At 36.1% G+C, this 16,546-nt stretch overlaps 2 protein-coding genes and 1 long non-coding RNA gene across 3 annotated transcripts; all 3 read right to left on the bottom strand.

The window, feature by feature from the left end:
* Positions 1 to 1,614: 1,614 nt before the first annotated feature.
* Positions 1,615 to 4,188, bottom strand: LOC113722534 (pentatricopeptide repeat-containing protein At2g02750). The gene has a single exon (XM_027245819.2). The coding sequence runs from the start codon at positions 3,926 to 3,928 to the stop codon at positions 2,063 to 2,065; it is 1,866 nt and encodes a 621-aa protein (XP_027101620.1). The 5' UTR covers positions 3,929 to 4,188; the 3' UTR covers positions 1,615 to 2,062.
* A 1,085-nt stretch (positions 4,189 to 5,273) lies between these two features.
* LOC113722533 (probable LRR receptor-like serine/threonine-protein kinase At1g14390) lies at positions 5,274 to 8,963 on the bottom strand. Its single transcript, XM_072063673.1, has 6 exons — positions 7,064 to 8,963; positions 6,808 to 6,941; positions 6,454 to 6,697; positions 6,171 to 6,355; positions 5,912 to 6,070; positions 5,274 to 5,799 (listed from the first exon to the last, which is right to left on the bottom strand). Exons 1-6 carry the CDS (start codon positions 8,307 to 8,309, stop codon positions 5,563 to 5,565), a joined length of 2,205 nt encoding a protein of 734 aa, XP_071919774.1. The 5' UTR covers positions 8,310 to 8,963; the 3' UTR covers positions 5,274 to 5,562.
* A 3,044-nt stretch (positions 8,964 to 12,007) lies between these two features.
* LOC113722507 (uncharacterized) lies at positions 12,008 to 16,064 on the bottom strand. The gene is made up of 2 exons (XR_011820626.1): positions 15,650 to 16,064; positions 12,008 to 12,467 (listed from the first exon to the last, which is right to left on the bottom strand). It is a non-coding gene; the product is annotated as an uncharacterized lncRNA (long non-coding RNA).
* Positions 16,065 to 16,546: the final 482 nt, after the last annotated feature.

The raw sequence follows: 16,546 nt of genomic DNA, 5'->3' as shown, positions 1-16,546 counted from the left end.
TATTTTGACGAGACTATATTACTCCCTTCCTAATTTATTCTCCTTGCCTGTGAGTTAATTTTACTAGATTTTCTCTTACATTTTAAAACCAATTAATTATTCCATTACACATTAAAATGGCTAATTTAAAATTATCACTAATATGTATTATGTATTTTTCTACAAAACTTCACAAAACTACATGTTGCCAAAAATCAATCTAACAATGTAATATAAACAAATTCCAAACTTCAAACCCAAAAAAATAAAAACAAAAAGTCCCAATCTTCAAAGATGACCAAAAACTAAGTATAACTATAATGTCTCATAAAAATAACACTAATACTTCAAAAAATCTACTAAGAATAATTCATATAGCCACCATAGTGGGAGTGAAGTTTTCTAGCATATTTCAACAAAAGTATAATAGCATCTAGTATCCAGATGATGCAATGGAACCTCAATTGTGTTCATAAAAAATATACAAAATTGGAATTAAAATAAGAATATGAAAAATAAATTAAAAAACAATTCTGTAGATTTAGAAAAGAGAAACCAGAGTTATGTAGATTTAGAAAAAAAGAACACAATTGTGCCCAACTTCCTTACATGTGAACACAAGATAGGGTAGAAGAAAAAATTACGATAGGAGTAATATAGTCTCATCAAGATGAAAATGAAGTAGTAGGAGTGCAAATAACATAGAAGGAAAAACTAATTTTTAAGGGCAAAGGCATTAGTCCTCTATATCTCGAGTTTGTAATTCTCTCTACTTTTAGTTTTCCATAATTCATTCTCCATTTTTTTAATATTTTTTTTATACCTATAACTGACGTAACTATTGCACATAAATCATTAGGCTAAAATACTCAAACGGATTTAATAAAATTCACTGCTCAAAGTCTCAAGGTAGTCCACTTTTCTTGAGATGTGAGTTGTTTACACGTATCGCTTTGGTGCCTTTGCGTCTTTATCGATCGCTACATAAACCACTTGGTGTATTTTACCCAATTGTTTTTGAACCTTTTGTTGCTGCCTGCATCTGCCTTTTTTTTTTTTTTTCCGTCATCGCCATTTACTCTACTTCTGCTCCTACGTTTACTTTAACCTATTCTAAGAGGTAATCCAACTGAGTCAAGGGGAGGATCGATCATAACTGAACTACAATCGAACCATATTAATACACTACACACCCATATCGATATGGATTTGAAGACGCCACATTAGTGGCAAAGTGATGGAAGCCTGCAATGGCCATGAAAGACAAGGAAACAAGTTGTGAGCAACTGCAAGTCCCTCAAGTACTAAATATTTCTTAAGAACCATTTTTTTAAGCAGATAATTTATTTTGTTTTATTAGTACAAAAAAAAAAGAAAAAAAATAAATGATGAGAAACTGCTTATAAATAGGCATTAAGAACCGTAAATAGAACTAAGAGTCCTAGTTTTATCATGTTTCTTTATGTTTACAAAATCTTGCACAGTAAGAAATTCACCTGGAGGAGGATTTACTCCTTTGCAAAGATCAGGTTAGCCATTTGGTGCAGCTTTAGTCAAGGTTTTAACTATTTTAACAGTTGAAAATCTTTTGTTTACTGAATAACTATAAATGTCCAGTTTCTTGTTGATCACGAATTTCAGTGGTTAGACAACCTAGCTAATTGTTATTTCAGCTTTGTAACTATACTTTAGGACACGAGAATTTTACTGTTTGGACAACCTAATTGTTGTTCTCAAATAGGTTCTATCATTGGCTCAGAATACAATTGCTCTCCAGCTTTTTTCCTCTGCTGTCTCAAATAAGGGTTGAAAGTTTCACTTTTGATAACGCACCAAGTTTTGCTAGTCATGTTGCTTCAGCACTTTTTTAACTGATCAATTAGTTACTGGTGTCAATATCTTCTTGCTTTATCTTTGAACCGGCAAACTTCTTCGATAACTATTCTGGATTTGCAGCACAAGAAGTGTTGGGCTGTTGATGCCTTTGCCAGCCAAATATGTAACGTTGTTTGAGTGGACACAGCCTTTGAACAGTTTTGCACAAAATCAGGTCTCATCTCTGTAATTTTACATGCTATTGTCTTCATATCACTCCTATCGTACTGGAGGCAGGGAGTTTTTTCAATTGCCTTTTGCTCATTATATCCCTAATTCTTTCCACATCCTTCCACTTTTCTAGTCCAGCATATATGTTGGATAGAATAACAAAGGGAATAGGATTATCAGGCTCTAAAGCTGAAAGCTCTCTAGCAATCTCTTCGCCCAGCTCAAAATCGGCATGCTGTTCACAAGCTCCAAGCAACGAAGCAAGAACAGAGGCTGAGGGATCTGTTATTCCTCCCAACAGTTGTTGAGCTTCTTTCAGTTGACCAGACCGACCAAGTAGATCAATCATGATGTAGAGTTGCTCTGAAGTTGGTTGTAAACCATAGTTAACAACCATCGACCGGAAAATTTGCCACCCTAAGTCAACTTCGCCAGTATGACTACACATTGAGAGCATGCAGTTGAAAGTTGCTGAATTTGGATGCACTTTTTCCTCCAGCATCTGGTAGAACAACTTAAAGCCATCTTCACTTCTGCCATTTCTGCTGTAGCCAGATATCATTGCATTCCAAAATGCTGGATCACGAGGCTTTATGTTGAATTGGTTAAAAACACATTCGGCTAAAGTAGTTTTCCCGCATTTCATATACATATCAATGAGTGCAGTGGCCAAAAATTCATCATCACTGATCCCTGACCTAAGAACATGTGCATGAATCTCTTGTCCAAAGTGCAGCGCGGACAGAGCTGAACAAGCAGTTAATAAACTTGTGACAGATTTCAGACTGGGCAATATATTCTCAGAGAGCATTTTCCTGAAGAAGAGGAAAGCTTCAGCTTCTTGTCCCAACCGGGAAAACCCACTGATCATCAAATTCCATGTTGCTGAATCTGGCGTCAACTGGTTATCTTCCAATTGTACAAAAAGCTCAATTGCAAGCTCACTTTGATCATTCAACATCATTCCTGCAATCATCGAATTCCATGTTATTAAGCTTCTACCATTACCCAGTTCCTTAAACACCCCATAAGCAGAATCCCAAGAGCCACATTTCGAGTACATATCTACAAGTGCAGTTCCAACCTTAGTGTCAAATCTTAATAATCCTTTCATAGTAAACCCATGGACTTGTCTCCCAAAGCGAAGATATTTAAGTTTTGCGCAAGCAGAAGCGACCGAGATCAACGTAACTAAGTTCGGGTTTCCACTAGATGATCCTCTCATCTCATTAAACACATTCAAGACCTGTAAATGAGCCCCATTCTGCAGCATCCCCGACATATATGCATTATAGCAAACCACATTCTTGCAATGAATCAATCCATAAACCTTTTCAGCCGAGCCCAAATCTCCACAATTCAAGTACATTGTCAACAACGACGTTGCTGCATAAATATCGGTTTCGACACCAATCTTAATAGCCAAACAATGCAATTGCACACCCTGCTCAGCATCACTGCACCCAGATAAGCCACTAGCTATAGTAACGGAATCCGGTCTAATCCTTCGACAACTAATTAGCTGAAACATATTCAGAGCCTCCTTACAAAACCCATTTTGAGCAAACCCAGAAATGACGGCATTACATAGATCAATAGTTGGTTTACGAATTTCATCGAACATCTTGGTTGCATCTTCCACCAGCTTCAGTTTCATGTAGACATTCGTGAGAGCAGTAGCAGTGTGCATTTGGAACTGGAACCCAGTTCTAATAATATGGGCATGCAGCATCTGGGCTTGGGAGAGAGCTTTTAGGCTGGCGCATGCTTTGAGGAGAAAAGGAAATGCGAAGTTTTTGGGAAGAAATGAGGCTGGGACTGAGGCAGAGTGGAGTTGAGAGTAGAGAGCAAGAACTTCTCTGTAAAGCCCATTTCTTACTAGCTGCGAAATTTGGTGAGCCATCCTTTACGCCGCCGTAGTCTTTCCTGTTCTGGGCTCATTTCTTGAAAATTTTCAATAGAAATTCAATTTTCGGGATTCTATTGAGATTGTGATTTCGTCCACTTAATTTATGACCAGAGTTAGTTTTTTCAATTGGGAGTACGAGTTCTTTGCCAGTTCAGCAATAGTTTTTCTTTCTTTCTCGCAATTGGATGGCAGAAAGTGGGCAGAGCCAATGATTCTCGATTCTCTTCAAAACAACCAAAGATCAGGTAGCTTGAACATATTTATCAAATTGGATAACTTTTCCAAGGACCATATATTATTTTATTTTATGACCATTGTTCTGGTTGGTTGGATGGAGCCTTCCATTTCCTCATTTTTTTTTTTTGGTTGAGGCATCCTTTGCAATGTGGTAGCAAGACTGTTAAAGAGTAAGCATAACAGGTTAAATTTTAGCTATGATGACCAAACTTTTTTCGGCATTGGATTGGCTTAATTTCTTGAGTTTTTAACCTTTGAATTAGAGCTGATTTAAATTTGAGCAAATCTTATATACTTAGAGTGTATTTACTCCCATCGTTAAATTCATAATATATATGTAAAAGTTGAATTTCAAATTCAAATTTTACATGATTATTATTAATCAAATACTAATAATGTGTAGGAAAAATTAATCCTTTACATTTTATGGTTGTTACATATACGAACTTGGAATAGGGTAGAGGATTTTGAGCTTAACTGCTGAGATGCAGGCTGAGAAAACAAGCCCATTTGAGAGTTGGAAAGAGATTTTTTTCCCCCATATTTATAAAGGCTGATTGGGAGATCGAAAAATTGTGCCCTTGGAGTTATGCCCTTGGAAATGTTGGCAAGAGCCAAGTGCAAGGAGTTATTGGACTGACCATCTTTGATTTGGAGGAAAAACGAATGTGAAATCTATACAGAGCCATGCACCAAAATGGGCTTTCCTAACTGCTGCCATGTTACAATTTATCAATTCCTCTATCACAATTACTTACGCTTGTCTCAGAGATTGAGTTCATTCCTGCTGGATGTAATCTATTTATCATTCATTCATTGGGATTTAGAGACCAGCAATGTTCTCCTTAAAAAAAAAACATATGAGCAAAATTTTCAAATTTTGGTCTTTCAAGGTTGCAGTAACAGGAGCTCCCTAAGTGTCAAAGTATGTGACCCTTCCATCATCAGACCAATCCTACTGTAACATATTAACCAAAACCGTGGTAGCCTCAAGAAACTCATGAGGCTCCTGTTTAACTAGTTATAAAGGTGACAAGCGACAGTGGTGAGAATGATTCAAGCTGAAACTAATGCCTGTACTGGTCTTTCCAGCATGCCAAAATTCGTCTAACTAGGACTCTTGCCAAGTACTTTGATTAGTCATGTTCTTGAAGTCCAAATTGGATTATAGTACAATCTATCCTTCAATTTCATATGGCAAAAGTGTTAACAGCAAATTCCAGAACATTCAAACCAGAAAATTTTCATATACAGAGCAATGAGTTGTTGCACCATCAATAAGCTAGACCATACTGATGCTAGATTTTCACTGCTAGTATTCCATCCTCGCTGAATTTTGATATACAGAGCAATGAGTTGTTGCACCATCAATAAGATAAACCACGCCGATCCTAGAATTTTGTGGCTAGATTTCCACTGCTAGTATTCCATCCTTCTTGAACTTGAACTGAATACTGCATGTGCCAAAGAATGTCTTCTATTGATGGACGCGAGCTTGATTCTTTGTTTAAACAACTTATGGTGATCTGAGCTACTGTTTTTAGTGATTCATATGCAAATGTTCCTCTAATGGAGAGGTCAGTCAAATCTTTGAGTTTCGATGGCGATTCTGCTAAGCAAATTTCCAACTGTTCATTGGAAAAAGTACATTTTAGCTTTGATTAGTTGAATCATCAAAAGCAGCACGAGGCAAGTAAAGATTTTCATTTATCAATTATAAGTAAAACTGTTGCTGGTTACCTGAAGTTTTAGGTCATCTATATCGCTTGGAGAAATGATTGGTCGACCAGTAATAACTTCAAGCAATATAACTCCCAGCTGATAAATGTCGTCTTTGTCCGTGTTTTTGCTGCTAGATAAGGAGCTATCTTGTCCATTCAGAGGGCTTTCGGAACCCACCTGTGAAGTTGCAGCAACACATGATATTAGGGATGTGCTACATTTGAGACTTGTTGACTTAGTGAGATGTCCTAAATGAGCGTTGCTTGAATAGATTTACCTTTGATGGCAAGGACAAGTTATAGCTGCTTATTTTTGCAGATAGGCTCTCATCCAGCAATATGTTTTCAATCTTTAGATCATTCCCAATAACACCAGAGGTGTGTAGGTACTGAATTCCCTTTGCAATACTCATCATAATCGAGATTCTTTGTGGCCATTTAAGAACTTCCCTCTTTCTCCAGTCTGCCAATTTGTCAATACATAATATCTCATTGCCTTTCAAGGAATAGGAGCTGAATCTTAAAGATATGGAGAATGATAGAAATCTAGTCTATGTTTACCAGTTAAGTGATCCCTTAGTGAGCCATTAGCCACATTTTCGAGCACGATGAAGACCTTGCTTGGTGTGTTGGGATGGTCCTGGTATGTGACAATACAGTGTCCAAGAACACTAACTAGATGCCTGTGTCTGAGTCTTGAAATAACTTCCATGTGCTGCTGCAGGCTTTGAGGAGAGTACTTCTGCTTTAGCTTCAAACATCTTACCAGGACAGCTGAGCCATCTCTCAGCCAACCTCTGTAGATCTATAACAAAAATGATAAAACTAGGTTTTAGTTCCTAAACAGTTTTCAGGTTAAATCTACAACTATAACCAAGTAATGTCAGCTTCAAAAACGCTGATTTCACTCTTTACCTGAGCCTGAGAGACTTCGGCAACCAGGTTGGCAGCGTCAAAGTTATCTGTCGCATCTTCAATCTCCTCCAATGTGAAAACATGATACGGTGGAAGATTTAATGATACTATTCTCATTGTGCGTGGCACATGCCCTGCACCACAATTGTTTCAATGTCACATCACAAGAACAAACGCATCTAATGATCTTTGGAGTAATATTATCAGATTTGTCTGTTTAATTATTGCAGGTAGGAAAGTGGATGCTACAACTTACTTCCATGAACAACCGGAGAGGTATGAGCAGCATTCTTGTCAAAAACAAAGCTCTCGCATTTGTATTCTTTGGCTCTATTCCGCTCCAATCTCCTGTACACGACCAGGACCAAAACGCCAAGTACAGCAATGATTGCAACAACAGCCACAATGACACCTAGTACAAGGCCAAGCTTGACAGTGGTTCGCTCTTTTTGTTTTCTAGTAGGAGGCTGAACTGCTAGAGCTTCTTTATGGCAGAATGAGGATGGCCGTTGATACTTGGAACTTGTATTTTTTGACAGGCAATTAAATGAATCAATGACTTTCCTGTTTTTGGAATTTGATGCAAGGCAAGAAGGTAACATTCCTATTAAAAGGTTATTTGACACATCAACGAAGGTTAGGTTCTCGTGGCAGGATACACTTGCTCGAAGTTCACCACTTAGCTGATTTTTGGCAAGATTTATGGATTCAATTGATGGCAAAGAAAACAGAAATGAAGGAATTGGTCCTTGAAGTTTATTAGATGAGATATCAAGTATTTGAAGACGACTAAACTTAATGAAATCTGGAGGAATTTGGGATCTCAAAGCCATGCTCCTAAGATTGATACGTACCAGGTTGTTGCCTAAAGAAGGAAACTTAGGTCCAAGAGGATTGTTACTGATATCTAGCTCTTCAAGCTGTGATAGGCCTTTCAGATCTGGAATACTTCCATTTAACAGATTATCAGCCAAAACAAGACTTTTCAGGTTCTTGAAAGTGGCAATCTCTGGGGGGATGCCACCCTGAATGAAGTTGGAACTAATGTTTAGCACCTCTAGAGAATCAAGCCTATCAACCTTGGCAGGTAATGGTCCCCATATTCCCAGGGATACTAATGACAGCCTTTTCAGATTGGAAAGCTTAGTTATGACTGTAAAGAATGAATCAATTGAAAATCCCTGGGACAGAGTTCTCTGAGGTATGGAAAAGTTTGCAGCAGATGGTTTTGAAACCTTTGAAGGGCTGCTTTTATTTCCAACAATAGTTAACTCAGTAATGTGATTACCTGAGCACAAGATGACTAAAGAAGGTGACTGAGGGAGAGAACAAAAGTTTGTCCAGTTATTCCATCCTTTAAGAACGTCTGGATATTCAAGAAATTGTTGAACTCGGTAAAGGATTCTTGTTTCTGCAGGAACTAGCTGTGCACTAGGAGCGTGAACAAGCAGGAGTAGGAACAAAGACAGCAAGAAACTGTACCCAATACGAAAAACCTCCATTTCTTGGGAAATGAAGTGCTAATCAACCCACTGCAAAACCTCAAATTTCTTCCACAGTAATATGCCAACAAGAATTTAGCTAAATCCTAGTTTACATGTAGCACTCTGAGGTGGAACTGCAAGCAGAGCAGTTAAAAGAAAGCAAAAGCATGAGATCCTAGTTTACATGTAGTATATTCAAAGTTTAACTAAAGAAGCATTAGGACCGAATCATACTCTATATTCTGCAAGATTGCAAGAAAGATTTAACGAAGAGAATGATTAAAGAATTAATGAAAAACTGCAGAATTGTCCTCTCTAGTTGTCACTAGAAAAGATTCTCTGGAAGAGGAGGAGATGGCAGTTGGAGAAAGAACATGGTGGGAAGTGCTTTCAAGAACTTCAAAATGTGAAGGAAAAATTTAATGGGGTGGATAGAGTCAGAGATCTGAGGCCGAAGGGATTGAAGTTTCCATGCAAGTTAAGGTAATGAGGCCAATAATGTGGTGGTTTCGCACTCATTGAGGCTGACTGAAAGACAGGGAACCCCATTCCCATTTCCCCTTCCTGGTCCTGCGCTAACAACATGACAATTGCTTTATTAAATTGCCATTGCCAGTAATATTTAAGCCAAAGATTTGCATATATAGCTTGACGGCTGTGAGCTTGTGATGCAAAAGTCAACAGTAGCACTGAATTCAAAGACTGCTAATAATATTGCATCCATTTGACTGATTGAATGTGCTTAGACTCTCTCAACTCTGAAGCTCAAGAAAAGGTATCCCAATTGTCACCAGTGACAGCCCACAGGCACGTGCAGTTTTCCATGAAGTTTCACAGTTCACTTTTTTTTTTTTTTTTTTTTTTTTATTAATTTCCTTCTTCATGAGAGGTTTCTCTCACGACTATGCTTGAAATTGGACAAGAATACGGTAGCGGTACACCTGGATGATAATGGGGCAGGAGATCTTTTTTTTATCCCATGATCTAATTATCATAAATCAGTTCTAATTAGAATAAAAGTATTAATTAGTTATGTATAATTGCAATTAATTGATTTTGTATATAATTTTATTATGTTATAACAGCGTGTATATAGGATGTTAATTTCATCTTTTCTTTTAGTCTTTTCTATGTTATGTTAGGCTAAACTACTAGTCGTAGTAGGAGTACCATTAGTAGTGTCGTGGTGATGACATTAGTAAATAAAGGGGCATCATTGGACTAGTAATGACAATTGTAGTAGTAATTAAAATTATAGTATGTAGGAATGGCAGCAGCCGTCCCCTCCCCTTTTCCCTCTATCCCACATCGATTGTGAGTGTTGTATGTGTACTACTTAACGTTTTCAGTGTAGTCTGAAAATCAACAAACCTTTTGGATTGGGCTGTGGGTTTCCCTTAGATAGTGTGTATGTGTTTGTGTTATTTATGGTTGTTGGTGGATAAGGAAAATCTTGGAGTGGTTAAAAGCCGTTGGTGAGCCTTTGACAATAATCGTGGTGTTTCCCCTCCCCCTTTCCCTCTATCCCACACCGATTGTGAGTGATGTGTGTGTGTACTATTTAAGGTTCTTAGTGTAACCTGAAAGTCAGCATGCCTTTTGGGTTGAGATGTGAGTTTTTCTTAAACAGTGTGTGTATGTTATTTATGGTTGTCGGTAAGAATGACAGCAGCAGTAGCATCAGTTACTAACAGTAATAAATTTAGTTGTTCAAGGAAAAAAAAATGAATTTACCCTATGGGCACCTGGTAGGGGTAACGGAGGTGAGGGACGAGGCGGTGGCAGGGAATGTTTCTCAACCCGTCCAACTACCCCGTTGCCATCCCTATGAGTATTGTGCATGGAGAAGTTGTCAATAATGATGATAAAGTTGACAAATAAAGCCGGTACAAAACATATTAGTTCGGTAAAAATGAATCACTTTCTCACGTGATTTGATCATATTTTATTATTAACGTGAAAATTATGTTGATAAATAATCTCTAAAAAAAAAATTTCTACAAGTAACCTATCATCCCAAAATATGTTATGACTTGTAGTGATGATCGGAATCAAATTCACTCAAACTCTTCGTAACAATTACTTAAAAAAAAAAAGAAGAAGAAAAAAGGTAAATGAAAAAGGAGAAGTGCATCTGGGGCGGGGTTGCATTGGGACAGGGCTACAGTTCACCCATCCAGGCATCTACCCTAATCAGAGTCTGTGCCAATGTGCTTTTTGTCGGTGGGATATGACACCGAGTGTATCGCTTGCTTCAATGATGTGTGAGTTGTACCAAATCCATTTATTCACTTGGCAGACAAGTGTGTTGGTGAGCGTAGTTGCAACATTTTCCTTTTAGCCTTTTGCTTGTGGACGATAATTGACAGCCCTTTGGCGGATGCAAAGACAAGAAAAGGTTCTCTTTACTAACACACGAACAAAGATAAAAAGGTGATGCTTCTTTCCAATAGACTTATCCACCTGTAGCTTGCAATCATTAAGAATTTGTTTTAAATTCCCATCACTGAGCTGGATCTGGGTCCTCCTTATCAAAAAAACTAAAGGATTGAGACTCTTTGGATAGCTAAAGTCATGAATTTTTTTATGAATTAATCTCCTGTATACTGACAACGTGGATACTTTTTTATTGAATGCATGACATATAATTTAAATTTGAATTTAAAGTCTAAATTTTGTAAACGTATCATACATCCGATAATAAATATACTGTCAATGTATATTAAATTTACTCTTTTTACAATTATATATTTCTCTCATATTGTTGTGCTCCTAAATTGGCCAAATTACATACTCCCTCTTAATTAGTTGGTTAAGTGATCACAAGAAGAAGATCAGATTAGCTGTTGATTTAACAAAAGCCAAGAGGCCAATTCAACATCTAAACCACCATGAGGATTCTTTAGGTAGTTGTTTTGGTTTGCTTATGCTTAAGAATGGATTTCAAGTATATTTTAAAGATTTTTGGATGCTTTTTTTTTTTATAATGAATTAATCTTCTATACATTGATAGTGTGTACACTTTTGCTATTGAATGCATGATACATAGTTCAAATTTGAATTTGAAACTTAAATTTTATATATATGTCATGTATCCAATCATGATAGTATATACACTGCCAGTGTATATAAGATTTACTTTTTTTTTATAATATACATGTTATTTATATTTCTTATTTTGTATTTTCATTTAGAAAATTTCTTAAAAGGGCTTTTCAATTTTGTGCAAAGCCATGCTCTCATTTGAGTTTTATGCAAATGGTAACCTTAAAAAAAAAAAAAAAAAAAATCATTTTTATTGTATTATTCAAATTTTGCATAATTGTCATTTATCCAATGATAATAGTGTATATATTGTCAGTGTAGGAAAGATTAATCCTTAATATATAGGATCAATCTTTTCCTACACTCAATGTTAGATGCATGACAATTATGCAAAATTTGAATTTGAAATTTAACTTTTGTACATGTCTTATGGATCCAATAGTGATAGTGTATACACTGTTCCTGTATATAAGATTTACTCATATACATAATCCTGTATATCTTTGGTTTCCAGTCTAAATTTTTGCCGCTTTGGGGCATACGATCGATCGTCAAGTGAGAGAGAATATTGCAAAGGTATTTATAGAACACTCCAGCAGAACAAGCTCAAGTTAACTATTAAAGCCATCATTAAGGAACACAACTACAATTGATAAGAAACACTGATGATAGGTCAAGAAATACTGTGAAGCCAGTGATCAATTGATAGACAATTTAACACAAGAACACATCAAGATTTAAAGCGCCATTTACATATACTGCATTCTAATACCACATCTCGATTGTCAGAGAGAGAAAATTCCAGACACCATCATATAAGTACAATATTTGCCACATGAAAAACATAATACAATTCCAAAAGACACTGACGATTAAAGCAAAAATCAACCAACACATCATTAGGAACAAGACATCACCATTATCACTCTCACGAATTAGCCTGAATAAATATTGCATCCTTTTGACCCGTTTTTCCTCTTTAGTTAGTATGCATTTTCTGCATTTCAAGCACGCCATTAGAACATAGTGCCAATTTATAAAATAGTGTAATTAACATCTTCACTATGGTACACAAAATACCATTGATCCGACGTCATTGCCTCCTATTTGAAATGGGAAGACGTGCCATTTCTGTGCACATAGTAAAAGGAAACGGAAATCAGACAATGTTTTAGTGGTCACAATTCAAGTATTCAGAACCTAAATTAAGGAAAATACAAGAAACAATACCTTCAAGATGAAACTTAGACAAAGATGCCAAGAAAGACAAAACTTATTGACAAGAAAGAACAAAAATTCAGAATTCGGAAACTGGCTTAAATCAAATATGGCTTATATAGTGGCTGGTACGCCTATCTTTGACCATTCAGGTTTCAGAATTCATGATACCATTTGTATAAGACTAGTTTGGAATTTGACCAAGGTGAATTATTTTCCTCAATTTAGTTGGTACCTTCTGATTTGAACAAGATTAGATTCATAAAAAACATATCAAGATCAGAACTGGACTAAATAATAACATGGATACGGTAACAAAAACCCACCAAAAACTGAAATGAGTTTCAGAAAATTCACTACAAGATGCATTTCTGAATGTTTTGAATTTTGCTAACAAGAAGCAAATAAAGTGATGTTGATCCTTGACCTTAAAGACAGATAAAAGTTAAGACAAATGAGTTATAGATGCAGAAGTTATATTTCCTTTGCAGAGAAGCATTGTCAGTTTTACTCAACAATTCAAGTAAACAACATCTGATGGTACCAAATAAGCACCTGAAAGGATTTCAAATCAGACAAGAGGAGTGATCAGTTTGGATTTTCCTTGAACAATGCACAAGTTCGTAAAACAACTTTAGAGCACTCCTCGTAATTTAGCGAACTTAGCAATGTACAAAAAAAAATAACAAGGTTTCAGTCACTTAAAGAGCAAAAAAGTATAATAGAATACTGAACATGTTCAGATTTAAAAGCTACTTTGAACCAACTTTATAAGGTCTACCATAGCAACTACACTTTCTGAATGTTTTAAATTTTGCTAGCACAGTCAGTTTAAGGAAAAAGCTCAAAAAACTGGACTTTTAAGTATGACATAACCAAAAGTACACTGAAAATAAGACTCAAACAATTCAAGTAGATTTCTATCTTGTATAGAGTGGGTAGAAGCATAACTATTGACCTTACATAGAAATCGAGCTTACACAGAATCACCCTTACATAGGGAAGACAGAGGGTCATTGGGAATGACAAGAACATTAGCCAAAGACACACTATGGATTAACAAACGTTATCTTATATGAATTTAACTTTTCAATGGTTTGTCAAGATCAACATGGCAATGGAAAGAACTTGAATTCTCACCAAGATCACATTAATCATACTTTGTGGTATTCACGGACAGTAAATATCAATACATTATCACTTCTAGTAGTTGTCACAAAGTGCAAAAAATTCCTTTCCTTTGGCTTCATCAATGGTTTCTTCCCAGTTTTTCAGAATCCTCAACACTTCATATGGGAATAAATTTAAAATGTTACCTTCAAGAAACCAAAATCAAACAAAAGCAACACTTCCTAGTCTATATATTAATCCATTCCACTGAGCTTTTGTTTTTTCATACTTTATATTTCCTTTCCTCTTTAGTTGACAAGAGAACAAGTCTAGACATAAATGCTACTATTTCAGTAGAATACTTTACTAGCTATTAAAACAGCTGATTATCTCAATCCTTGAACCCTAGATGAATTCATTTATTAAACAAGTTTAGTTATATCATTGTATCAGTTGAATGACAGAGGTTGAGGATAGGAGATGAGGATATGAACCAAGAACAAGAGTGACAGGAATTATGTAAAAAGGCTTTTTTTAATGTTATATTACAAACTGTAAATATGCAAAACAAATAACCATAATCTATTCAATAATAGTATATAGCTTTAAGATATTCCCTCCTTAGCTATCAAGATCAACCATCAAATTCATCCATATATTAACATATGTTGCTGTTGCAGAAGATGACCAATTGAAACTCTCCTATCAGCTTAGATATATATGGTAGATATGTCTGCGTACTAAAATTAATACTTATTGAGTGCACAAAATACAAATCTGCCTGCAGCTTAACATAGGTTCTCCCAAGAAAGAGAAGCAGCAGAAAGAAAGCACTAGTTTAATCGAGCATTTTTCTACCTTCTAGTAAGGTTTTAAAAAAAAAAGGTGTTGCAACTTTGATATTGAATTTGATCATATCAGGAAAAATATCTTCTTTCTTCTTCTTCTTCTTTTTTTTATTTTTTTTGGGGCATAGCTCATGATCCTATTAGTTGTAATGTGATACCGTTTGACTCTTGAATTCCACTGATTCAACTTCTATTGAAAATGTTTATTAATTTAGCTTCCTGTTGAAAGTGTCACTCTTCAAAGTTCTCCTTGCGAATCTCACTATCAGGATTTAGGAAGAAACAGACTTTACGACTACTAGTTGGGAAACCAAATTCTGTCAAACATTTCTCCAATTTGGAAAATGCATTGAACAATTTCAAATGAAAATCAAACAAATCCATTTCAAATATTTTAGGATTCATATTACACCTTTCTATAATCCAGTCCGGAGCTAACAAAACGTTGGCCGTGTTGAAACCAGGCCAAGGGGCCTGAAACAATTGCTTCAGTACAGCAGAAAGAGACAGTTTCAAGTGGTCATCCTTAAACACAAGTGTAGGAATAGACTAAACCAAATAGGCAGCATCAACTTCACTAAAAGATTACTAAGAAGCTAGGTTGTTCTTGTTGCTCCGCCACTGATAAATCCTTCCGTTTCTCCTATTCTATATCCAGAAATACTCAACATTTGAAGTACATCTAGTCGAATTGCTGACCACCCTTCAGTCGACAGTACTAACACTCATTTATATCATGAAGCAATCATAGCCAAAAACTGCAGTCAGTTGGAGATGGCAATAGTTGCTTAAAAACCTTTCCAGCTGAAACTTCTTACTTGAGAACAAAATTCGACACAAATTATCACAATTTTCGGCTATTTCACTTTTGCACCATAGTTTAAAAAACTCAAGTCTGATGTTTGTTTTTGGATTTAAAAAATAAATAAATAAAACTTACATATTCCGTTCTCACTAGAACCCCCAAATTAAGCACATTCCAATCAAGAACGACTTTCTCCTTCAGTTAAATCACCATTAGAAATATAATCCAAAGCCCTCTATTAACATTACACTACTGCAAATAATACACAAATTTTAGTACAAAATCCACGAAAAGAAAGCAGAATTTGCACTAACAAGGAATTCACACTTTACCGTCACTGTGATACCATAAGTGCTGTTCTCTGTGGCAGCTCTAGCACTGATTGTGCTGAAAGATGAAGACTTTAACAGAAACCCCGAAAGATTAGGAGATGGAAGAGAAAACCCATGTCGGAAAAAGGCTGATTTTGATGATCCAAAGTTGGTACAGAGTTTGAAGTGCATTTCAGCTTATTAGCTTGAGAAAGAAAGAGTCTGTAAAGGGGCCGAAGAAACTGACGAAAATGCCAATGAAGACATCAAATTCACACAAAAAGACAGCTGAATTTTGAACCAAATCTTCTTCTTTTTTAGGAATCAGAAGCAACACTGCTATTGCATCTTTGCAAGTATACAAACACGTGGGGATATGCGCAGCAACAGAAGGTGGAGTTTAGAGTGGAAGATGATGATCCACGTGGCAGTTTTGTGTGCCTTTCCACTTTTTGGTCTTTGAGTCCTTCACTTATTATGCAACTGAGAAATTGTCAAATTGGTCCCTAACATTTTCACAAAAATTTTTTTTTAGTTCCTAACATTTAAAATCAATCAAAATAATTCCTAACATATAAATTATGAGTCTGTTTGATTCTAATGCTCGTATTTGCTCTTTTTTCGGCTAAAAATAGCACACCGACATAATTTCAAGGGCAAAATTGGAAATATTTGTTAATCCCAAATTTCCCAAGCTCGAATCTGACTGAAATTTCGGGATTAATCCATAATTTCCCAAGCCCCCATTTGACTGCTTCGCAATTTCATCCCTCGTTGCACGTGCTTTTCGGTCACCTCCTTAGTCATGTTTCTAGGGTGAATTCTTAGTTTGTGATGGAAAAAAAAAAAGGATTCTACAACGAGGGCGAATTTTGGAGGGATTTCGGTAATTGGGGTCATCGCATTCCCAGAATGCGA

The sequence above is a fragment of the Coffea arabica genome, chromosome 8c, assembly GCF_036785885.1.
Source record: "Coffea arabica cultivar ET-39 chromosome 8c, Coffea Arabica ET-39 HiFi, whole genome shotgun sequence".
In the NCBI taxonomy this organism is placed as follows: Eukaryota; Viridiplantae; Streptophyta; class Magnoliopsida; order Gentianales; family Rubiaceae; genus Coffea; species Coffea arabica.
This window is presented reverse-complemented; position numbering and strand designations above follow the sequence as displayed.

Coding starts and splice junctions, on each gene's coding strand:
- LOC113722534 (XM_027245819.2), bottom strand. CDS start 3,928: ATGGCTCACCAAATTTCGCAGCTAGTAAGAAATGGGCTTTACAGAGAA.
- LOC113722533 (XM_072063673.1), bottom strand. CDS start 8,309: ATGGAGGTTTTTCGTATTGGGTACAGTTTCTTGCTGTCTTTGTTCCTA. Junction 6,698..6,807: donor CCGAAGTCTCTCAGGCTCAG/GTAAAGAGTGAA, acceptor TTTTTGTTATAG/ATCTACAGAGGTTGGCTGAG. Junction 5,800..5,911: donor TAGATGACCTAAAACTTCAG/GTAACCAGCAAC, acceptor TCCAATGAACAG/TTGGAAATTTGCTTAGCAGA.